This window comes from Tympanuchus pallidicinctus, unplaced genomic scaffold (assembly GCF_026119805.1).
Source record: "Tympanuchus pallidicinctus isolate F22 unplaced genomic scaffold, pur_lepc_1.0 scaffold2, whole genome shotgun sequence".
Lineage (NCBI taxonomy): Eukaryota > Metazoa > Chordata > Aves > Galliformes > Phasianidae > Tympanuchus > Tympanuchus pallidicinctus.
Genome location: NW_026294721.1, coordinates 44,871,561 through 44,892,509, shown reverse-complemented (window position 1 = coordinate 44,892,509; position 20,949 = coordinate 44,871,561). Strand labels below are relative to the sequence as shown.

The 20,949-nt window shown below is 39.3% G+C and overlaps 1 protein-coding gene across 1 annotated transcript in view; it reads right to left on the bottom strand.

The window, feature by feature from the left end:
* The window catches only part of ANTXR2 (ANTXR cell adhesion molecule 2), a 100,003-nt gene that overhangs the window by 45,404 nt on the left and 33,650 nt on the right, over nucleotides 1-20,949 (bottom strand). The window contains exons 11-13 of the mRNA XM_052681879.1: nucleotides 7,238-7,316; nucleotides 5,309-5,404; nucleotides 120-161 (exon numbers count right to left, since the gene is read on the bottom strand). Coding sequence (XP_052537839.1) covers nucleotides 120-161; nucleotides 5,309-5,404; nucleotides 7,238-7,316 — 217 coding nt within the window. The remainder of the gene's footprint in view (nucleotides 1-119; nucleotides 162-5,308; nucleotides 5,405-7,237; nucleotides 7,317-20,949) is intronic.

Here is a 20,949-nt window from a genome sequence, read left to right as displayed (position 1 = left end):
TCTTGTTCAGCAGGTATTTACAAAAGAATACAGAAGGAGCCAGATTTGCAGAACACAAATGAGCAGAGAGGAATAGTATCATCACCCAGCATGGTGTATGGCGCAGTATTATACTGTACCTCTTTTGGAGGTGGTGGAGGTGGAGGGGGATCTTTGATGACCTAAAAAAGCAGAAAAAAAAAAAACAAACCATAAAAAATAAGGAATTGCACTGGCAGCATTAAAAAGCATGCAGAAAATTTTTTAAGAGTGGACAGTTTCCGTCTGAGTCTCCAACATCTGTTCATAAACTGGCAACCACTACTGCTACATCCCTTGGGTATTGATTATCAAGGCCTTCTGGAAATTAACACCATCCGCCTGATAGAAAATAAAATCAATTGACTGGCAGACACTCTTTGGGCAGACGTGTCTGCCACTTTGCTTCCTGACCGGATAAGACTCAGTCATTCTAAGTAATAGGCAGTGATGAAATCCTATGGAGTTAATTAGCAAGCCTGGGAGGAAAAGCAGCCGTAGGTCTATGTGAGGTCTTGCATAATGTTGGGCCAAGATGCCTGCTTCTTTGTGCCATGCCATGCTGATGGATAATTTCTGGCCCAATGACAAGTGTGAAATGCCTTCTGGTAGCTCAGGCTTCACCTCTCGACGTCTAGATCATTTCCGCAGATCTCACATTTCAGATCTAATAATTGAAGCATGTAGCTCCTTAACTGCTCAGCATAGAGTGCCTGCAAGTGGGAGTTAGGTTTGCAAGGCTTCTTAAAACTGTGACTTGTTAAGGATCACTCAGATGGTAATTCACTTACGTTTATTTTTAAACCTCTACCTACAGTTTCTTGTTGTTCTCTTTCTCACATACGTACTGTAAATCTCAGGGAGTTTCCTGGTACTGACAGGAAACCACCAAACAGTGAACGGAGGGAAAAGAAAGGTAGCAAGTTGCTTAAATGAAAAAGGTGAAAACTGAAGTACAGGCATTCATCCTTCCCCAGGAAAAGCAGGCTAGTCAAGCTAAAAAAGAAGTACTTCCGTGACATCGAGGCATTTTTTTTTTGTGCTTGAATATCATATAGAAATGATTAAAAAATATGAAACTAAAGGAGTCTATTTTTGCTGTGGAGTAGCCCATCAAAAATTGTCCACAAGGGCAACCATATACTTCACCTTAATTAAAATATGTATTATTTTCTTCACTCTGCATTATTATAGTGCTTTCTTTAATTCTACCACTGCCTACAGATAATCTGTAATTGCATGGATGAATAGCATCATATATAAAAGAACATTGTTTTACCTGACCAATAATTGAGAGTTTTCCTTTTTAGCTTACATTTCAAGTCATAGTTGCACCAAGAGTTTAATTGCCCAAACAAGCTGTGTACTTTTAGCAGTGATACAGAAATTCTATCAAATAAGACAAAAAAGTGATGGCCTCCTTGGAAACATGCTTCCATGGTACCTTTGGTTTAAGATACTGACTTGTTTATGATGCTTCCAGTGGATTGGGAAGTCAGTTATGAGTTTTAATAAGACATCCCTTTGCTGTAAGATGTTGCAAAAAGATGCCAAGCGATTGTTTTTCCTTAAGCGTTTCTGACTATTTTTCCCACCAGCCATCGGGAATTCTAAGATTACTTCACAGAAATCAGCTATTTAGTTGGTCAGACATTCCTGAAAGCCAGATTGCAATTATTGTCCTAACTTGAGAGAAAGAAGAATCCAGAGTGATCATAGTCTGATTCTGAGAGATATTTAGGTACTGAGCAAGATTTTCCACAGCATTAAAACAGTAAACAGTAAAATGCTACTTTCAGTGTACATGTTCACGTTCTCTTCTTTATTTAATTGTCATTTTTCTTTCTCTTTTGCCTCTTTCTAACCATTACCCCCAAAACACCAGTTTTCTTGCCGTGACAGCCAGTGTCCAGGACAAAAAGGCCAAGCTAGTTGCAGATAGATATATGTTAAACAGTAGATATATAAATACATGTTAAACAGTATTATCACCCCACTTTCTACAGCTATAAGATTCTTAAGTTCTGCAATCTCTCCTGAGCAAAGACAGCTTCACATAGGAACCTTCTTTGTGGCACATGCTACAGTTCATTTGGGCCCTTCACCCATTGGTTCTGATGGAATCAAAATTTCTTCTCCAATGAATCAATACAAACTCTATTTGTTGACCTCATTGGACTTCAAAAGTCATGAGTCAATGACAGTTTCTGTTTGACTCCCTGAGCAAAGGATTGAATCCTACGGCAGCTGCTACATTCCCTAAAGTTATAGGGTAGACCTGATTTGAAACTAACCAATAAATTAATTAGCTGCTATTTCTAATAGCTTCAGAAAATGAAACTTGTTTTAAATGTGACAGTGGTGTGAGAAAATAATCTGCTCTGAGTAGCAGATACTCACCCTGCTGACAGAAGTGGAATGTAAATGCCTGCATCCTTATGTTTCCACAGGCTCCTCGCACACATTCACACACACACAAAGAATATTCTCAGTCCTGTCTGATATTTCAAGTGAAATGAGTGGAAAGCTATTTCAATAAAAAAGGAAATGCAAAGAACCCATGCAGTTTTGGCAGGAAACAATGCAAATGTAGCATGAAGCTGAAGTTACTGAGTATTGTAATATTGCTAAATTCACTTTCCCTGAACTTGATTCAGATTGGATAAGTAACAAAGACTCTGGATAAGGTTGCTGTCTTGTCACCCACATGTAGAGATGGATTACTTCCTAATTCTGTTTTGTTTTGTTTTATCGTCATTGTCACCAGGCAAGTCTGCATCTCTTTTATTTAGTTGCAAAGAAGGAAGACTTGAGCTTGGAGGAAAGCCGATTTCTTCCAAAAAAAAAAAAAAAAAGTTAGTTGCTTCAGGCAACAGTCCCTTTGATCTGCTCATTAACACTTATCAAATGTTCGCGTGATGTGGGCATTAGGAAATGTCAGCACCAGAGCCTGAAGCCAGCTTGATGTGATCATATGTTCTGATATTGAGGGAAGAGTGAAAGAACTGTCAACAGTGAACTGCCTTTAAAAGAAGGGGGGTGGAAGTGGAAGAAAAGGGAAAATAAGAAAGAAGAAAAAGGAGTCCCCCACCTCGACGTGGACTTTATATCAAGGATAAAGCAGAGTGCCCAAACCTCCTGAAGCTCACAACGCTGTCTGCAAGCGATAGAGATTCATGCACTCTGGTCACCCATTCTGTTCTGTCAGTAACACCTTTCCCTTCTCTTTTCCATTTGGTTCTGAAGCACAGAAGAGTTGAGGGCTGCTGCTTTCATCCTTGCTCCTGGTCTTTGTCCATGAAAGCAGACACCCCACTGCACCAGGCTTCAGAGGAAGGGCAGAGGACCTCCTGGCTGCCCTGATGTGCTACTGTCTTCTCAAACACACAGGCACCAAAGCCCAAATGTACTTAATCCAGAAGTGGTAATAACATGTAATGTGAGAGCTTCAGAGGCAGAATAGAAGGAAAAGAAAGGAACCACACACAGGATAATGATCTGAGGAAACAGACATCAAAACAACAATAAATGAACAAGTCAGAATGTGGTAATAGGTTCAGTGTAAGTCTGTGGTTTTGGATCTCAGTAATGATTTAGCAAACAATGACCTAAAAAGACCTTTTATTTTTAAGGAAGCAGATAATACCCATGAGAGGTGGGGGGAAACAACAGGGCCTGAACATTTAAAGTGCTATGATTTTATTGCTCCCACAGAAGTTAGGTTGCTTCTTAGTAACAATCTATGAATATATAGCCAAAGGCTTCCCTAGCAATAGCCAATTACATACCAAATACTATATCCAGAGAAGATACTTAAGGTAAGTTACAGTTCCTCAGAGTAAATCTCAGGACCCAACATCTTTAATCATAAGGTGAATTAGAGTTGAGGGACGTCTCTTTACATCTCCTTACTGAAGCTCTTTGTGGAGATGCCCAAGTGAGCTCCACAAAAGAGATGAGACCAGACAGAAGCTCGCCTTAATGTCACGGTGCATCTGTGTGCACCCAAGGTACTGTTTTTGCTCTTCAATTCAATTTTTCTTTTTTTTTTTTTTTTATGTAGGACCTTGATGTACAAATCCAGAAAGCACCTTTCTGATTGTCTTTCCAGCATCAGCGTACTGCTCTCAATAATTCCTGCTCTCAAGGGACTGAGGCACTAGTCACTATTTGCTATATTGGGAGAAATATGATGTGCAGTATATGAGGGTTTACCATACAATGGCAATTAGGAATCAAGGTGAGACAATTATTTTAAAATAAGAAAATGGAAAGCTTTCTTCTTTATAATTTTGATTTCTCCTATTCCATGGGAAGGTTCATGATATAAATTATTGTTCAAGCCTACCTAGATTTCTTATGGGACTCTAATATGGAGAATGAGACAGAAGAGTGCTTTTTATCAGAGCAGATTTTGTAGCTTTTGACTCAGAAACCATAAGGAAAGAACCAGGGGTTGAAAACTTCTATGGGGTATAACAGAGACCATAACAGACAAAGCTTTTGACTACTTTGGCTGTCTCTGGACCAGGAGAAGCCCACCTTTTCTGATGCCCCTGCTACTACTAGCCTGAGATAACAAAAAGTGCAGTAACAGCCTGGGAGCAATCTCCGATTCTCTAGTCCTCAGTGCTGTCATTGACATGGATCAATACTAAATTTCACCAATTTAAAAGCCCCAGCATGCCAGGAGATGGAAGGAGTGTTAGTGGAGCAGCATTGCTGATTGCTGCTGGAAGGATAAAGAACGTTCATTACTCAGATGAAATGAGATGTAATGTGTGCAAGATGAAAATTTAATTTTTTGCAAGGGATTATTAAGACAATATGGGATTTCAAACTCGAGAGCCCATAATGGACTACAAATACCAATTTTAGCTATAGTACTTTTAAAATGGTCCTTGATTTCAGAATAACATCTGTGTGCCATTATGGCCAACAACTTTCAAATTAAAGAGAACAGGCTTTTTTCAGAGATTTCACAGAAATATACCACATCTGCTCACTGCAGAAATCCGACAAACAGCACAGCAGCCTGCTGAAACTGCCTCATGGTCTGCAGGTCTCTTCAAATGCCAGGAGTACTGCTAGGGGCACAGACCACAACATTTAACCTGATCTCTGCTTGCGTATCACTAATGAAAGAAAAGTGCCTCAACAGATGGCTTCTGTCACATGGAACTCCCCTGTTACTTAACCTATTTCCTGCCCTATCTGTATTTTCCAACACATTTTGAGTTATGGTCGTGAGTCACAAACCTGGTGACTTTTTTTAATAGCCTTTACTCACCACTTTGCAACAGAGGGGCCAGAACCACCAGAGCAGCCCCAACGCCGCCAGAAGTAACAGCACAAGCACTGCAATAAGGGCTGCTATGCCACTGGACTGTGAAGAAAGCAGAAGGACAGCACATCAGGGGAATGTTGCAAAGAATTCCTGCCTGCTTTTCCCACTTGGCCCAAAACAGTTTCTTTCTGACTGATGCAACTAAAAAGAAGCTGTGTTTACAAGAAATACGTAAATGCATGCCTCGGTGCCTAAGTGCAGTGCATTTTTTTTGTTTGTTTCCTCTGCAGCACCGTGTGTTTGCAGAGGAGGCTGCAACTTGTAACTCTCAGACACCAACTAGACATCAGCTGCTCAGCCATCAGAATTAGTGGAACAATTCTATCAGTGACCCATTTCTTGCAGTTGCCCATCTGCTACTATGGAAACAGCACTTCTCTGTGTATGGAGCTTTCTTTGCTGCAATATGTATGAAAGACCAAAAAAAAAAAAGGGGGGGGGATCATCAAAAGTTCTACTGTTTTTTCTGTTTGTTCTGATTGTTTGTGTCATAAGTTAGAACTTTTGACCAAAGAGAAGCATTATAAGCAGAGGGAAAAGTCATTTTGCTTTTCCCAGCAATGTGGGATGATCTGCTTTGCAGGAGTGCTTTATTTTTACCTATGTTAGCCACCTCAGCAGCTTTTAAGGGGCCATGGAAATAAACTCACTGTGTATGCTCTTTCTGAAAAGACTCAACTAAAGAGAAAAGCAACCCACTGGTAGTTTCAGCATCCTCCTGTGATTGCACTCTCCTTACATCATCATGCTGAAAGGCTGCTCATAGTGTATTGATGTAAGATTGCAATCATGAATCGGCCCTTTAAACAGAGAATGCAGTTTGTATAGCATGTGTCTCCTCAGCTCTGAATTCATTCAGGCTTTCTTCCTGAAACATAAGGGCTGAAACAAGATAACTTTGACTTCTTCAGCTATGCAAGTGTTTAGTTCTAAAATGAACAGAAAAAACTTCTATTTTTTCTCTTTTAGGTTAATTACCTAGGAGTGATAAAAATACTGTTGGAAAAATACATGCTGATGAGCAGAAGGCACTGTTCTATGTGCTTCTGTGCCTGATGGGAAAGCTGCACAGAAGTCACACTCCTCAGCTTCAATCTGCTTCCATGGATCTTCTGAAGTAGAGATGTTCTGGGATGGACCCCAGGTGACTGTGTCACGCCTGGTTCATAGTATGCTTACAGTGAGCAGGTCTCTAATGGCATGGACACTTCCCAGTATTTGAAAGCCACAGCTGCACACTTCAGTAATGTAATTTGGTGTAATAAATTTAGCAAAACACAATTTGCAGGCTATAGAAAAACGTAAGCCCTGCACAGAGAAGGAACACACTGCATGGATCTTGCGGCAACAGTTGAAGGAGGACCTGTAGCCCTCATCACTCACTTTATCAAAGAATTCAAAGCATCTGAAGCCTAATGTGGAGTGCTCTAGTGTTATAAAACAGATTCTAAGCATGTTTTGAAATATGGAGAAGATTACTTAGAACACATATATATATGCATGATTCCATGATTCTTCAAAATCATTCATTGTTAAATTCTCTATATTCTGCATTTGTCTGCACAAGTGTGTTTCTAGTAAAGTGGATTTGTGCATTACAACCATTTAAGAGACTTGCCATGCATTGAGGTTCTCTGCTCTGGGAGAAGTGCAGTGATCAAATAGGAACAGAAATAGAAACATTTTACATGGAATGATATGAGCTATTTTTTGACAGAAGCGGTGGAAGCCTCGTCCTTGGAGACATTCAAGATGAGGCTCTGAGCAACTTGACTAGCTGTGCATGTCATTGCAGAGGATTTGGTCTAGATGACCCTTAAGGGTCCCTTCCAATTCAAATGATTCTACGATTCTATGATTCTATTTACTTACACACTCTGAAGCGGTGATTGTCAAAGAGCTAGACATGAAAGATTGCCCTTCGTTCAAACTCACCAAAACTTCTATAGTTCTGGAATGAAAAGGAAAAACAATCAGCAGCCATAAAGCAGTCAGTAAAGACATATATACACTACAGAGGCACTGGGACGTACAGACTCCATTCAACAGAGTGGGTGTTCTCAGACAGGTGTCCTTAGAAACCAATCCTTGCTCATTTCCAATTGAACTTTCTTTGGTTCACACTACTTAAAACTGAAGGCAATTGCTTGCCATGTCCCTCTGGGGTTGTGTTGATGACTGTTAAAAATAATTTCAGTCTTCTCAATAGAGAGCTGAGAACACCCCTTCTCTATTCCACGCAACATAAAACACCCCCAAATGTTCCACATAAAATACACTGCGCATCAACTGTAAAAATAGCATTATTTTGTCTACTCCATAACCATCTCTTTAGTCATACACAGACATTGTGGATAAAAATGTCGAATAATTATAAATGGTCAAGACTTTCTATAAATAGTACATAAACACTGCGTGCAAATAGTATGTGGTTTACATTTTACAAATTAACCCTAGAAGAAAACAACACATGGCGAATGTTAAACAGAAGAGGACTCTTCAGCATCTCTGGCTTTCATTCCCTAGATTCAAACAGTTTATGTTATGTGTAGTTGTAATTAAATAAAAATATAGATATCCATGAACTAAAATGATTAATCACTTATAGCATTCTTCTTAGATGTCATCAATTTTTATTCTGGCACAAACGCTTTAGTCAATATGGAGTTCAGAGCTATTTTAACTAATTTGGCTAATCTCTTTTTCAATTTAAGTAAAAATGAAGTAAGTTGCTTCCACTAAACTCATTTTTAAATGGTCTGTGTTATGAATAATTGATCTAACAGAAAGAATAATTTACTTCTAATTGCTACAGGAGTGAGTGAATCAGAACAGATAAAATAAAAAATTAATTGAATTCTCTCCCAACTAAATAAAGCAAACTGCAAAAAAACCTTCGGTTTGTGATGAAATTTTAGATGTTGTGCTTTTTTATTTATTTGTTTATTTTATTTTCAATTTCTCACTTTGCCATTTCAGTGAGAAATGCTGTGGGAAATTTTAACATAACAATCCTGCTTGAGTGTAACTGGCAAAATGATCCTACTGACTTCAGTGCAGTGCAAGAGGATTTCACTCCATGCCTTTTGTTAAGCAGAGAAGAAATGTGTATGTTTCAACTCTTTAATATTTTGAAGATTTGCACATCATAAACACAGCACACTGATTTTCAGTCCAAGTCACTGAACTGCATCCCAGTAAACTTTCCAGCATTATAGAGTCACATCTTTTTGCATCACCACTTTTGTCATATCACTGCTCTAACTAGGGCTGTACAGGTGTAACTGAAAGCTGAACTCAGCCCAGAAATACAGAAGAAATCACAGCACAGAGAGTATTTTTGAATGCAACATTTCAGTTAAGTCCAAATCCAGAGAGAAGAGATTGTTCTCATATATACTTCATTTCCCCCCTTTGGCCTTGTCTTTTTAAAGCATGAGTCAGAGAGTAACGGGCCATAGGCTCCACACCAAATTTTGGACTTGAGTACACCCAAAAAAAGGCATTCATTGTGGTCATGTTTCCGAAGTACAAAAGCTATTCAGCCTTCATACTTTTTGTGAACTTTCTCAAGTAATGGTGACAGATGCTATAATTGGGATTGTGTTGCTTAGTGTGAATTCTGGTCAGCCTTCCAACTATGCTATATCCAGCTGTAGTACACCATGTAATTTTGATTTTTAAATTACCGTATCATGTGAATCTAAATCCCTACATATTTTGTGCATTTTTTTTTTAATTTCCCAGACTTTAACTGTCTAAATACATTTTTGCTTTTACTCATCTCTCATTTCTCTACTCTTTTGTTGTTCAGAACTCCACTGAGATCAACAACAGCTGCCTATGTATTGGTGAAGAACTTCTGGTTTTGGCCAGGAACATCTGACTACAGTTACTTCAAGCAATTGGGATCCAATTTCCAAACTGCCTTCAGATGCCTTCCCCATTTCATTAAAAATAAATAAAATAAAATAAAATAAAATAAAATAAAATAAAATAAAATAAAATAAAATAAATAAAAAAGTGAACATTATTCCTTGATTTCCTATGGATTTTCTTCTGCTATCCAATCAGTTTCCTTTGCTTCTTGGCAAAATCATCCTTCCTCCTGACTCACGTGGTTTCTTTGGTCAGGAATATTTTAATATTTTCCAATATCATTTCACAATGTTTTTACCCTCTGGCACTTTGTTGAGCTGTTTGACATGCTGCTACCAGTCCCAGATGAACATGGTTGCAAAGAAAGGTACATCAGTGACTGACTGCCATTGCCAGCACTAGCTGGGAATTCCTGGGCATGTGACTTGGGTATTGGGTTATTTTGTATTCCCCAGAAAAGTTCCAGCTTTCAAACCTAGTCATCAACCCTGTTAAATTTCCCATATCATTTCTCTCTTACACATTAGTGCAAAAGAAGCAAAAGAAGTCACTCTTTTTCTTCTCTTCACTCCTCATGCCATGCATCATACTCCTGCTGCAACATAGGCTATTTTCTTCAGTTTCTGCGACCAGTTCTTTCTTGCCACCTATAGAGCACCTCTACTTGTTGTTCTCTAGCAGTGCTTCATAGCTGCCCTATTTGTCCCCGAGAGTTTGATGGGTCTAAGCTGAAACATGCAGGGCTTGTATCATTCACTGAACAGGAAATGAAGTTGTTTTTCTTTATGTACTTCGCTGGCAAACTGAACAAAGCAGGAAACTCAAAGGCTTTTGATAAAACTGCACTGAAAATTATCTCCAGCCACACTAAAGGAAAGGAGCACTGTCCAGGTACCATGCAGCTTTCAACAATCTAAGAAGAATGCAGCATAATAGCTCAGATAGCGTAGATGAGTGAATTAAGGGTTTGCAACACAGAGCTGGCCTCTGATAAGCTCTGCTCATGCAGTGTCACTTATTACAGTTAGAAAAATGGGGAGTTTACCAATAGTTGTGTGCCTACACACTACTACCAAACTTCACAATACCCTTTCACTGTCAGATTTCTGATAAGTATCATCTCAGGCAGCAGGATCACTGAACACATCAGCTCTCAGCGCAGATACCATGCAGCTGGAACAACCCATTTCTGTATCAGCTTCCATTTTGATACACAGCTGCAGGAATGAGCCATTGGAGACTGTCATAGGAGTTGATCATATTCGTTCAGTTCTAGAAGCTACAGAGTGAACTCATACAGATAATTATCTCATCTTCAAACGGATGAACCTGTCAACATGCAAAACCACTTCCTTCCTGAAACTGTCATGTCTGTAGGGTATAAGGAGGGCACTTCTCCCATTTGTTCAGCATCTACCTGTGTGTACTTCTGTTTCCTAGGAGCTCAACAAAATAAGAACCCTGTTTCTTCTATATGCATGTTTGCAAATGTCTAAGGAAAGCCCCATGTATAAATACATCATATTTACTGTAAACTATTCTTGTGCAAGGCATTTAGCTCAGCACTCTGCACAAACTGAAAACATTCTGAAAACAAAATGACATGCAGAAGTGATGATCAGTTTGGGGCACCATCATTTCTAATGGTTGACTGTTAGTATTTTGTGAGTATTGCACTCTTTAATAAGGTCCCAATGAAACTCAAGGCAGCTAAAAGCAGAAGCAATGTCAGCTGTAGACCAAAGCAGTATAGTTTATGAGACAGAAGAGATTTTGCATGGTAGACTTAGACCACAAGGGAAGAAGCAGCGGATTTTGATCACCTAGCTGTAAGGCTATGGTGGAAATAATCAGAATTACTTTTTTAAATGTCTCAGCAGGCAGTGAGTGCCTCATTTGTAAGTCATTGTGGCTGCCATCAATTATTTATGTGATTTATGTGTCTAGCCACAGTATCCTCACTGCTTTCCAAATGCCCAAGAAGGTTGTCCCTCCTTCCACTGATGTCTGTTGAGAGTGAGACTAGAGGAGAGAGGTGTCAGTGTCACAGCCCAGGAGTGTAAAAAGTACTATGAGGCCAGCATTTGAATCCTCGCTGTGCTTAAGTCACTGTGAGGGTAAGCACATTCTAACAGCAAAGTGACATGCACAAGGCCACTTTTTCCACATAGTAACATGGAGTTTTTGGCACAGCTGTATTTTTGCATGGCAAGGCTGGAATTACACTAGTTCTGTACCAGCACAAAATGCAAATAAATGCTGAACTCTGCTATGAAAGCTACTGCAAAATAGAGCATCTCCTCGGGTCAACCTTGAAGTAAACCCACAAAGAACCAGAAAGTACCAATGTTGGTGTTGCTGTGGCAACCCAAACAAAAACCTCACCTCTGCTGTGTCAAGCAATCAGTGTGGTTTGTGGTGTGGATTTCCATTACACGGGAAGGGGAAGCAGACCCTGAGGATGACTGTTAAAGGTTCTACCAATTGGTGCTTGAGTAAAGTGGAACCAAAGAGATGGCAAACTTGATTTAATAACCGTGTATAATTAACATGTGCAGATATTCATGAGTTTGATTGTTTTTATGTAACATGAGTCTAATGTATAATTTGCCATACTTTTAGACTTGTTTTCTTTTAGTAGGAAAAAACATCTATTTGCAGCTCATAACCCTTGCTGAGCATGGGAAGGATTTTCCTGTCTTTTGTCAGAAAGTATCACTTTTTAGATGAGAATTAATCCTGGAAAATTTCATCTAGTAGAGTTTCAAAAAAAATGTTCTTTATGACCGAAGTTAACCTGCAGACTCTTGCAACTTTGAATTGCATCCATCATGGACCACTGGCTGCTCTTATCCACAATTTAGCAAAAATGTAACTTGAGAAGCCCCAACAATTGCAGTTCTTTCTTTCCTTTATGTGCATGGCTGTTTTACTGTTACAAAAGACATATGGCCCATTGCCATATGTCACTCCAGCTCTGGTCTGAAGACTCTGGTATGAAGACTATGAAATACAACTGACATTTCAATACACAGTCACCTATTTGCAAAGTATTCATTTGCTCCTTACTTTATGAGCATCCAATAAAAGGCTGCCATTTTATGACCCATTAAAAAAGATGAAAAAAAATTAAATAAAATTGTGAAAGACATTTGCTGGAAGTAATAAATAATTTAGCTCCAATTTTCACACACTGAAAATTAAACTGGCAACTGCTCAAAAAGTTATTAAAATTATGGTGAATAAAGGTATTTTAGAATCAAGTGGTAGCATTAAAATAGCTAAAATGCTGTACATAGAAGGAAGAAAAAAAAAAGGTGCACTTAAAAGGGTGCCTTCTTTTAAAACAACTTTTCCCATGAATTGCAGACAGCCTTATTAAAGTTAATGTTGTAATAATTGGTAAGCCAACAGTAATGTTGGTACACCACTATTATTGGCTTACTATTTACAATTGTACAACTGTATCTAGACACAGAATCACAGAATTGCAGAATTGGAAGAGATATCGAGTCCAACCCCCCCATAAATACGTATGTATATACATATATGTACATACACATACATGTACGTATGCAGAAATCACACACAGAAAAATCAGTAACAGTGGTGGGAAAAGGCTTTGGCAGACCAACTGATGTGAGGATCATTTTCTGTACTCCCATCACTTCCATGTGCTTTGTAACCTACACAACATTCACAAAGGGATGCTACAATAACCATACTTCGGTATGAAAAATGAGGTAATTGGAACACACCATGACTGACAAAGCATGGCTGTTTCACCCTTCATCAGTTTTCATGGAGTGACCAAATGCACATCCTCATTCAGTATCTTGTGTTTTAGAGTTTAAAGGAACAGTTTCATTGCCAGCCAATCCTGACCTACATCTGTACGTGAACTGAACCTCCTTGTGCCATTATTTGCTGGGGAATATCCTTTAGCAGCACATCCACCAGTTATTGATTAACAGACTCCAGGACTACAAACCAGACTCGCTGAGTCCAGGGACACAGTCCTGCTGTAGGAGAAGGCAGCACTAAGCCAGGAAGGAAAGTTCTTCCAACCCATGCTTTTGCTGCTCTTCCTAAATCCAAAACCCCAGCTGCATAAGGACACAGAAAAGTCCCTTGGAGCAGGGTTACAAACCTTGCTTGCCAAATATTCACTGCATTTCCACTAAGGGTCAGATATGCCTGGAAAGCATAGAAAACAGTTTTATCCAGTCAGCAGGAATTGTACCAAAGACAGCTAGGGTTATGACACACGCTAGGAGTGGTTCTCCCACCAACTACACAGGCATAGAAGTGAATTATTTATTTTTTTCCCAAGAATACAAAGACCTGCACTGTATGCAAATCTTTAAAGAGTTGGAATTTTTGTTTTGTTTTGTTTTCATAATAGAATTAGTATGAGCGCCTTTTTTTCCTCTTACTCCTTCCTTGGTGTACCTTACTCAAGTTTACAGACAGTTGTCTTAGAATCCCCTTATCCCCTCACAGCTGCTTAGCTCACTCAGCATGGCGTTCAGTACACTGCCTGCTTGGGTGTGGCTTCCCATGGTAGAGGGTGCAGAGGAACAGAAGTATTTCACCACTGGGAAGTGCTTGCGAATTTGAAAGAGGAAGAAGCCAGCAATGTACTCAATGTGATCTCATGGAATCATGGGAATCTGCAGTAACTGGGTATGAAATGTCATTATTATGTTAAATGAGTCTATTAATTCAGCTCAGGATACTATGTCCACTGCATAATATGAAGCACTTAGTTCTGCTCACGCGGTCTTTCTTAATGCTCTGGGAACACTATGTGCCCTATTCAGGAACGTGAAGAACTGCGTCAGAAATTACAACTGATCTTAACATTGGACCCATATGTCTTAGGAGCCAGTTAGCCTATACAACTCATTGAGGATGTCTCCATCTGTGAATAGTTCCCATTATAGTCTAATTGTGTCAAACTAAATGTATTTCTAAAATATTTTTGGAAGTTAATATTTATAACAGACATTAGGCCTAATCTAGCCTAACTTCAGCTTGTCTCCTACCTGAATACATTCCCCTAGCTATTTTCTCTGTCATTGAGGAGCAGAGTCTGGTGACTGTACTGTGTGAGCAATTTGTGATTGACAACCATGCTCTTTCTGAATTTTGTCAGAGCAGGATGCCCACATAGACAGAAGCAGTTAAAGTGCTGCTGCTGAAAACAAATGCCAAGTCTCAGCAGCTGCAAAGAAATAAATCAATTCTGGGTGGGAAAGGATCTGATGCACATCAGCCCTCCTTGCTTAAGAAAAGACCTGAAGAAGAGTTGTTGATGCTGACTGATGATGTTCATACCAAAATAATGGGCCTCATTAGCCATGAGTACATCCATGCTGGAGAAGAACTGCGATCACCTGAGCACAGAGGCTCTGAAATGAAAACAGGTGATAAAAAGGTAATTTGGAGATGGAATCCTACCAATTAGAGAGCACAATAAAGTCAAATAATTGATGAGGATCCCAGGGAAATAAAAAGGAAGCAAGCCTTCCCTTTGGTGTTTGCTGTTATTATTGATGTAGGGTTAGTGAACTGTTTGATTATTGCAGTAATGGAAAAGTAAAAGGGTTACTAGCAAACTAAGAGAAAAAGCCCTGCTTTCATCCTGGTGCTTGGGACCTCTTTTTGGAGTGATAGACTGCTGGGTCTTCTTCGTGTGCTTCCTAAGGTATGTAACTAGTTCCTGAAAGGGAATGGCTTGTGGGTTTATTGAGTTCCTATTTTTGTACAGCAATGGCTAGTGTTGTCATGAATATGAAGTGTCTCAGTCTTTTAATTGAGATAATTGAGAAAGCTTACTTAATCCTTGTGCTATTTGTTCCCTTTTTCTTCTGGCCAAGTGTTGTTCAAACTATGTATATTTGTAATAGCCCATACAGACTGGGCTATGTAACAGCCAATATATGTTCTTAAATGCATGCTGAACCTGCATCTCCTGCAAGTGGTGAACAGCTCATAAATCTGTGTTTATGCAAATAAGTAAATATGTAACTTATTAATTTGAAACAGAAGGTGCTTAATTATGCTGCTGTAAATATTCATTTCTTCTTAAATGACTGAAATATACACAATATGCAGGTTTGACCTACTATTTCCATTCTTTGGTACTAACTCTCTGTGCTTGAAACACGCTTTCCAAAATTTCACCCTTCGTAGCCAAGAAGGGGGTTAGTTATTGTCTGAGATCTGAGTCAGGGCCTGAACCACTGATTGATCACCTGAGGCAATGATTGGGTCAGCTGTGGGAGCACAGGTGAAGGCAATTCACCTGTGTGACCGAACCCCCATTTAAGGGTTGAATGCCACTGGGGAAGGATATCTGGAAATCCCTCCTTTTTGGAGTTTTCCCACTGTGAGCCTAGATCCTCGGATAAGGATAAGCATTTCTTTGTGATTGTCTTTTTTCCACTGTGATAATCTTTCCGACTATAACACCTGTAAAGTACTGTCTTAACTGCTCTACTCTTTCAACTGTACATTTGTTGGCTACATACGGGTAAATATTGCTTTAAATAGCAGTTCCACCCATGTCTGTGGAAAAGATCAGTAATTACTTCATTTAGCACATGAATTTGGCTATTGAATTTGGCTGTATGAAAGAAAAACACAACAGAAACTTCTCAGTATAGCTACGCACAACTCTTCTCAATGCTTTATAAGGCAATCAAATGAACATTCTGATCAGTGAACTTGATAAAGCTACAGGTTTTCCAAAAATAAATTTTAAAAGACACAGATAACTTCATAGGTCTATCTGTATGATCTGGAAATAACTTCAATTTGTGAGTCTCAGTTTGCATACAGCTGATGTGGGACTTCTACCTGAACTGAGTTGTGACAAGCATTGTTTAAATACTTGTTTCTTTGCAATAAGCTACGCATTTCTACATGTGCTGCCTACTTCATATTTTCATTCCATCTGGTAAACAGGAATGCTGAAAGACAAAGGCTAATTTTAAACTTACAATTGTTACAGAGTTACTAAATAAAGCTGCACTGAAAGGTCGTAGTGTAGGATGAGCACAGCAGTGATTTCTAGTTCTTGGGTATGTGTGTTGTAGGCAGTGTGGTGTTGGACAGAAACAGTTTGAGAAGTATTACAATGGGAGGGTGGGGTGTCATCACAAGAGTAAACTGATAAGCCATGAAATGGGTGCTGGGTTAGGTACAAATACTAGTTCACTGCAGCTTTTTTTTTTGATTGCAGTGTTATAAGGAAGTAGGAATGTGCAATCTTAACAATAAGTTAACGATAATTTTGTGGGGGAATGTAAATCTGTGCATCATTCACGCCCAGCCCCCACTTACATGCATTTCCAAAGGCACTCATATGCCTCCTTCGAGAGAACTCATGATACTGTATTAGCTCTTTCAATTTAGATATTTATTTCATATTTGCTTGAAGAATCAGGCCAATGTTTTTGAAAGCACATTAAATTATACCATATGCCTCCTTAAATCATCCTTATCAAACAAGTTGTAGGATGATGCTCTGGTTCACTCTGTTCTGTTTTCCCTTCCTTCACAATGTGTTTATGTATATTTATCCAATTTGTTCTGTTCTTCCTGCCAAATTGCAGGTTTGAGATCTCAGCTATGCAGGGGCAGCTGTGCTATTGTTGTTGCCTTACAAAACAAAGGTCACAGGCTGAGCTTGTAGCACTAGAACTAATGACTGCTGCATGTCACCCATTATGGGACAGACATAGAATTATGAGGGTTCAAGGACCATCTAAAGTAGGAATAAATCTTGCCTTGCCTTTTGGGAAGCAAGAACTCAAGTTTTAAGAATTAACTTACATGCAAGTTAGACTTTTGCCAAATATAGTGCTGTTAATGACATTCTTCCTCTGTCGGAGGGGTTTGTACCCCTGCCCACCCCCCCCCTTCCCCCATGAAAAAAAATCTGAAAAATGGAATGACAGTGAGTTGAGAGACATGATTCTTTTGGTACTGTTAAGAATTTCCAGCTGTTCCAAACCAAGGAGTTATGGACCATACAAAGAAATGGACTGCTATAAGATGATGTTTCTTTCCAAAGAAGGTTGCTTCCAAACCCAGCCTAGCAACTCCAAGCCCTGAAACACCAGAGTGGGGCTGTTCAAATGCTCTTTGTCTGTAAGAGATCAATCTGCAGGGCTGGTGAATTCAAATCTATTTGTCCCTTGGGTGGCCGGAGCATTATTTCTTCTCCTCTGTCTTTCAGAACAGAAGCCAGAAATCCAAAGTTATTTAAAGGGATGTTTCTTAGAGCTATGCTTAGCTTTCAAAGAAGAGGGAATGAAATAGATGGAGCAGACTAATGAGATGAGGCACATGTCCATAGATCCAGCTCTGAGACCATGCAGCTGGCTTTGGGGCTGTCTGTCTAATGCGACTTCACCAGTGTGTGTTAATTATTTAAAGGGGAGCGCTGGGGAAACTACCATCACATCTGTCACCCACACACAGGCAGAACCTCCAGTCAGTGCAGGACCAGATGTGTTTATTTGAAACAAATACTAACTAGCTACTTAATGGGTTAGAATTATTAGCCAGAAGTTAATTAGGCAAATATATTAAACATCAGTCATCCTACATAGCATCACTTTAACCTCTTTAGAGCCATTATCAGCTATAGAAAAAGGTGGGAAGTGAACAATCAATAAAGGAGCAGTGGTAAAAATATAAAATTACGAAATCTGTGCATCAAAGTCAATGCTTTAGGGAATTGACTTAACTATGTGGAAAACAATGCTAGCGTCCCAGAACATGGGAAGCAAGTAGGTTTTGCTTTGGTTCTACAGGTGTTGGAGCAGAAAAGGAAATTAAGTTTTTCTTTTTCTAAGAAAAAGGAAGAACTTGAAAGCAGTGAAGCCATCCTTTTTCAAGTTTTTCATGTGTATTCTACATATCCCTGAAGATACAAACAGTCACATGTCATTCTGCTTTTGTAATGAAGCTTAGAAAGCTGGCCAATGAAAAAATGCTCCACTCTTCAAGAGAAAATTCAAAAGCCACTTTTAAGATGATGACTCTCAGGTTTGTGACACAAGCAGAAGTGGGTGAAGTCAAGGCATGACTTGCTTCAAGGGGAGGAAAAACTAGTTGGGATCCTTTGTTAACAGCCTGCCATGACAACCATTGCATAGAACACCTTTCAGCTGCTCCTGAATGAGAGCAGCTGTCTAAAAACAAATGAGGTAATTTACAGGACAGAGCACCACAATCCACTTCTTCACAGTGTCTGTCTGCTTTTGTTCCTATGCTCTTCATCTTAAGTCTGGTTCTGGAATAAATAAAAATGATCCCCTTAAACTGGAAAACTAAGATATTTTCTACATTAATGGAAACTTATTTAACTCATACATCCAAATGTAAATATGAAGCAGTGCTTTCTCTTTGCATGGGTAGAGAGCCTCCTGTAAGGCGAAACCAAATGTGGGATGATCTTTGCCAGCTAGGCACAAGTTCTTGGGCTTCCAGCTAGTTTAATTCTTTCCTGCATCGCTTCAGTAAATAATATTCAAGGTCCAAGTTCAGCAACTTCCTACAAACCGCACCACAAACAGACTCCTTTGGAATTTGTTTTACTTTAAAGTCATCTTATATGAATTTGTCAGAGGAAGTGTGCTGGATTTGAAGTCTACTCCTTCAACTGCATGGGGCTGCAAGCTCTTTCAGAGCATAACTGTGGCTTCCCTTAGGGCTCTATGAAGAGATGTTTCGAAAGCCATATTTAACTTGAAGCTTGTGGTTAGTTCCCATTGTCCTCGGCCCAGCATGTGATCCACAGAGACAAGCAGAGCAGCTTGTTCTGCCCTAAATCTGTGCTTCAGAGATTATCATACCAACAAAATTTGGGCAGCAAGAGAATCTTACAAGCATTCAGACAAGCACAAGCTATAGAAAAGAAGGATTAAAAACAAACTGAGCTTGTTTTACTGATATCCCAAATGAAAATAAGACCGAAGGCAGGTAATGTGAACTATCCAGTACAAACATGTAAGCAGAGTATTACTTGATATTATAGGAATTTTTGTAGTGGGGGAGGGGAAAGCAATTGACTTTTCTAAGAATGAAACATGAAAAAAAAAAAAATACTGAGTCTTCCCATCTAAAAGTTCTGAATAGGAAGACTCAGGTACAGAGAGCAGTGAAACTAGTTCAAGAAATCTGTTACCTGGATGCTGAAGGTACTACATAAAAAAGATTCTTTGCTCTCTAATCCTTTTATTCCAAAGGGCTAAGGGAAAACATTCCAATGGTAAAGACAGGATTAAAAGTAAAAAAGTGATAAACTGAAACTCAAAAATATTAAAATCTAAAGGTTTTAGAACTAACAGTGCAGAAATAGCACAATGCTGTCTGTCTGAGCTCCTTCCAAGCTGCCATCCCATTCACAACTGAGTGCCAAATGAGCCAAGCAGCTGTTGTCACCAGGAAAAACAAAGGCTAGAGTGACCCTGGCTCCTCCTGTGAGAAATCTGGTTAACAGCCAACTGAAAGCATGTTCCAAGGTGGCATCTGCAGCTCAAACATAAATCCGTGTGCTCGGTCCTAGAGAATCAATTTGCCCTATGCCATCTTTCTAGGACAGAACTTTTCTTACCATTGTAAGAGCCTGAGCTATTTATTGCCCAATTCCATTCGGATTCTCAGAAGACTTGCCCAATTATATTATGCTTTGCCCTAGTGACTCCTTACTGGAATATCATAGACATGTACACTTGAAGTATATTCAACGCTACAATAGATTTTCTCCTGCACATTTGTGAACTTTGTTTTGAGGAACTGCACACTGAAGTCAGATAATGTGAAACTGGAAGCATCTAAGAACCTGGGGATGCAAGCACTAAATTTTTTCTTCATACCACACAAAATAACCTGTTTAGTCTTCTAAATGTCAGCTGCTCATTTTGGACAGAATATAGGAAAGAATATACATGAACAGAAGCCAAGGTGATCTGAACACAGGGACAGAAAGGCTGGAAAGACCAATGGTGTTGCTGTCCTTCTCCATCTGTGATTCTTGCTGTTCTGGGACATTTCAGCTTATATAGGGTGAAGGGCTATTTGCTTGAAGGATGTCAATTCAGAAATGGGAACTAATGGAAACTACATGATACTCAAATGACAGCGGTGATCCCCCTCGACCCAGTGGTTCCTATTTTGTTGGTGCTTAGAAGCGGATAAAACTTTTTGAACATCAGTTCCAACATAGCGTCTGTTTTAAATTACAAGACGCTTATTTGTCTTGGAGTTGGAGGTAAATGCTCATTGTATTTTTATCAGCTAATCTTAAGGCCAATGCTTCAAAAGAATCCAAGCACAAGGATGCATGAGGGTAGGAGTAAATATAATGTGTAAATATTTACTACATATATTTCAGTGAAATATTGTTTTAGTGTGATAGTTTAAACACTTTAATTGTTGTCATCTGCAGACTAGATTAGTGGATTTGCAGAAGTTTAGGAATTAATATAAATGTTTTGTCCTGATCACTTGGCACTGAAGGAAGGGATTTTACCACTGGCTTACAGGAACAGAAGCAGACAGGTAGCAAAGCAAATTCTATGGATACATTTTCAGAGCACATACTCAAAGAACTCCGAGCAAAAGCCGTAGAATGAGAGGAATGGCAATGTAAGCTTTTTGTGTGCTAGTACTGCAAAGAGATGAGC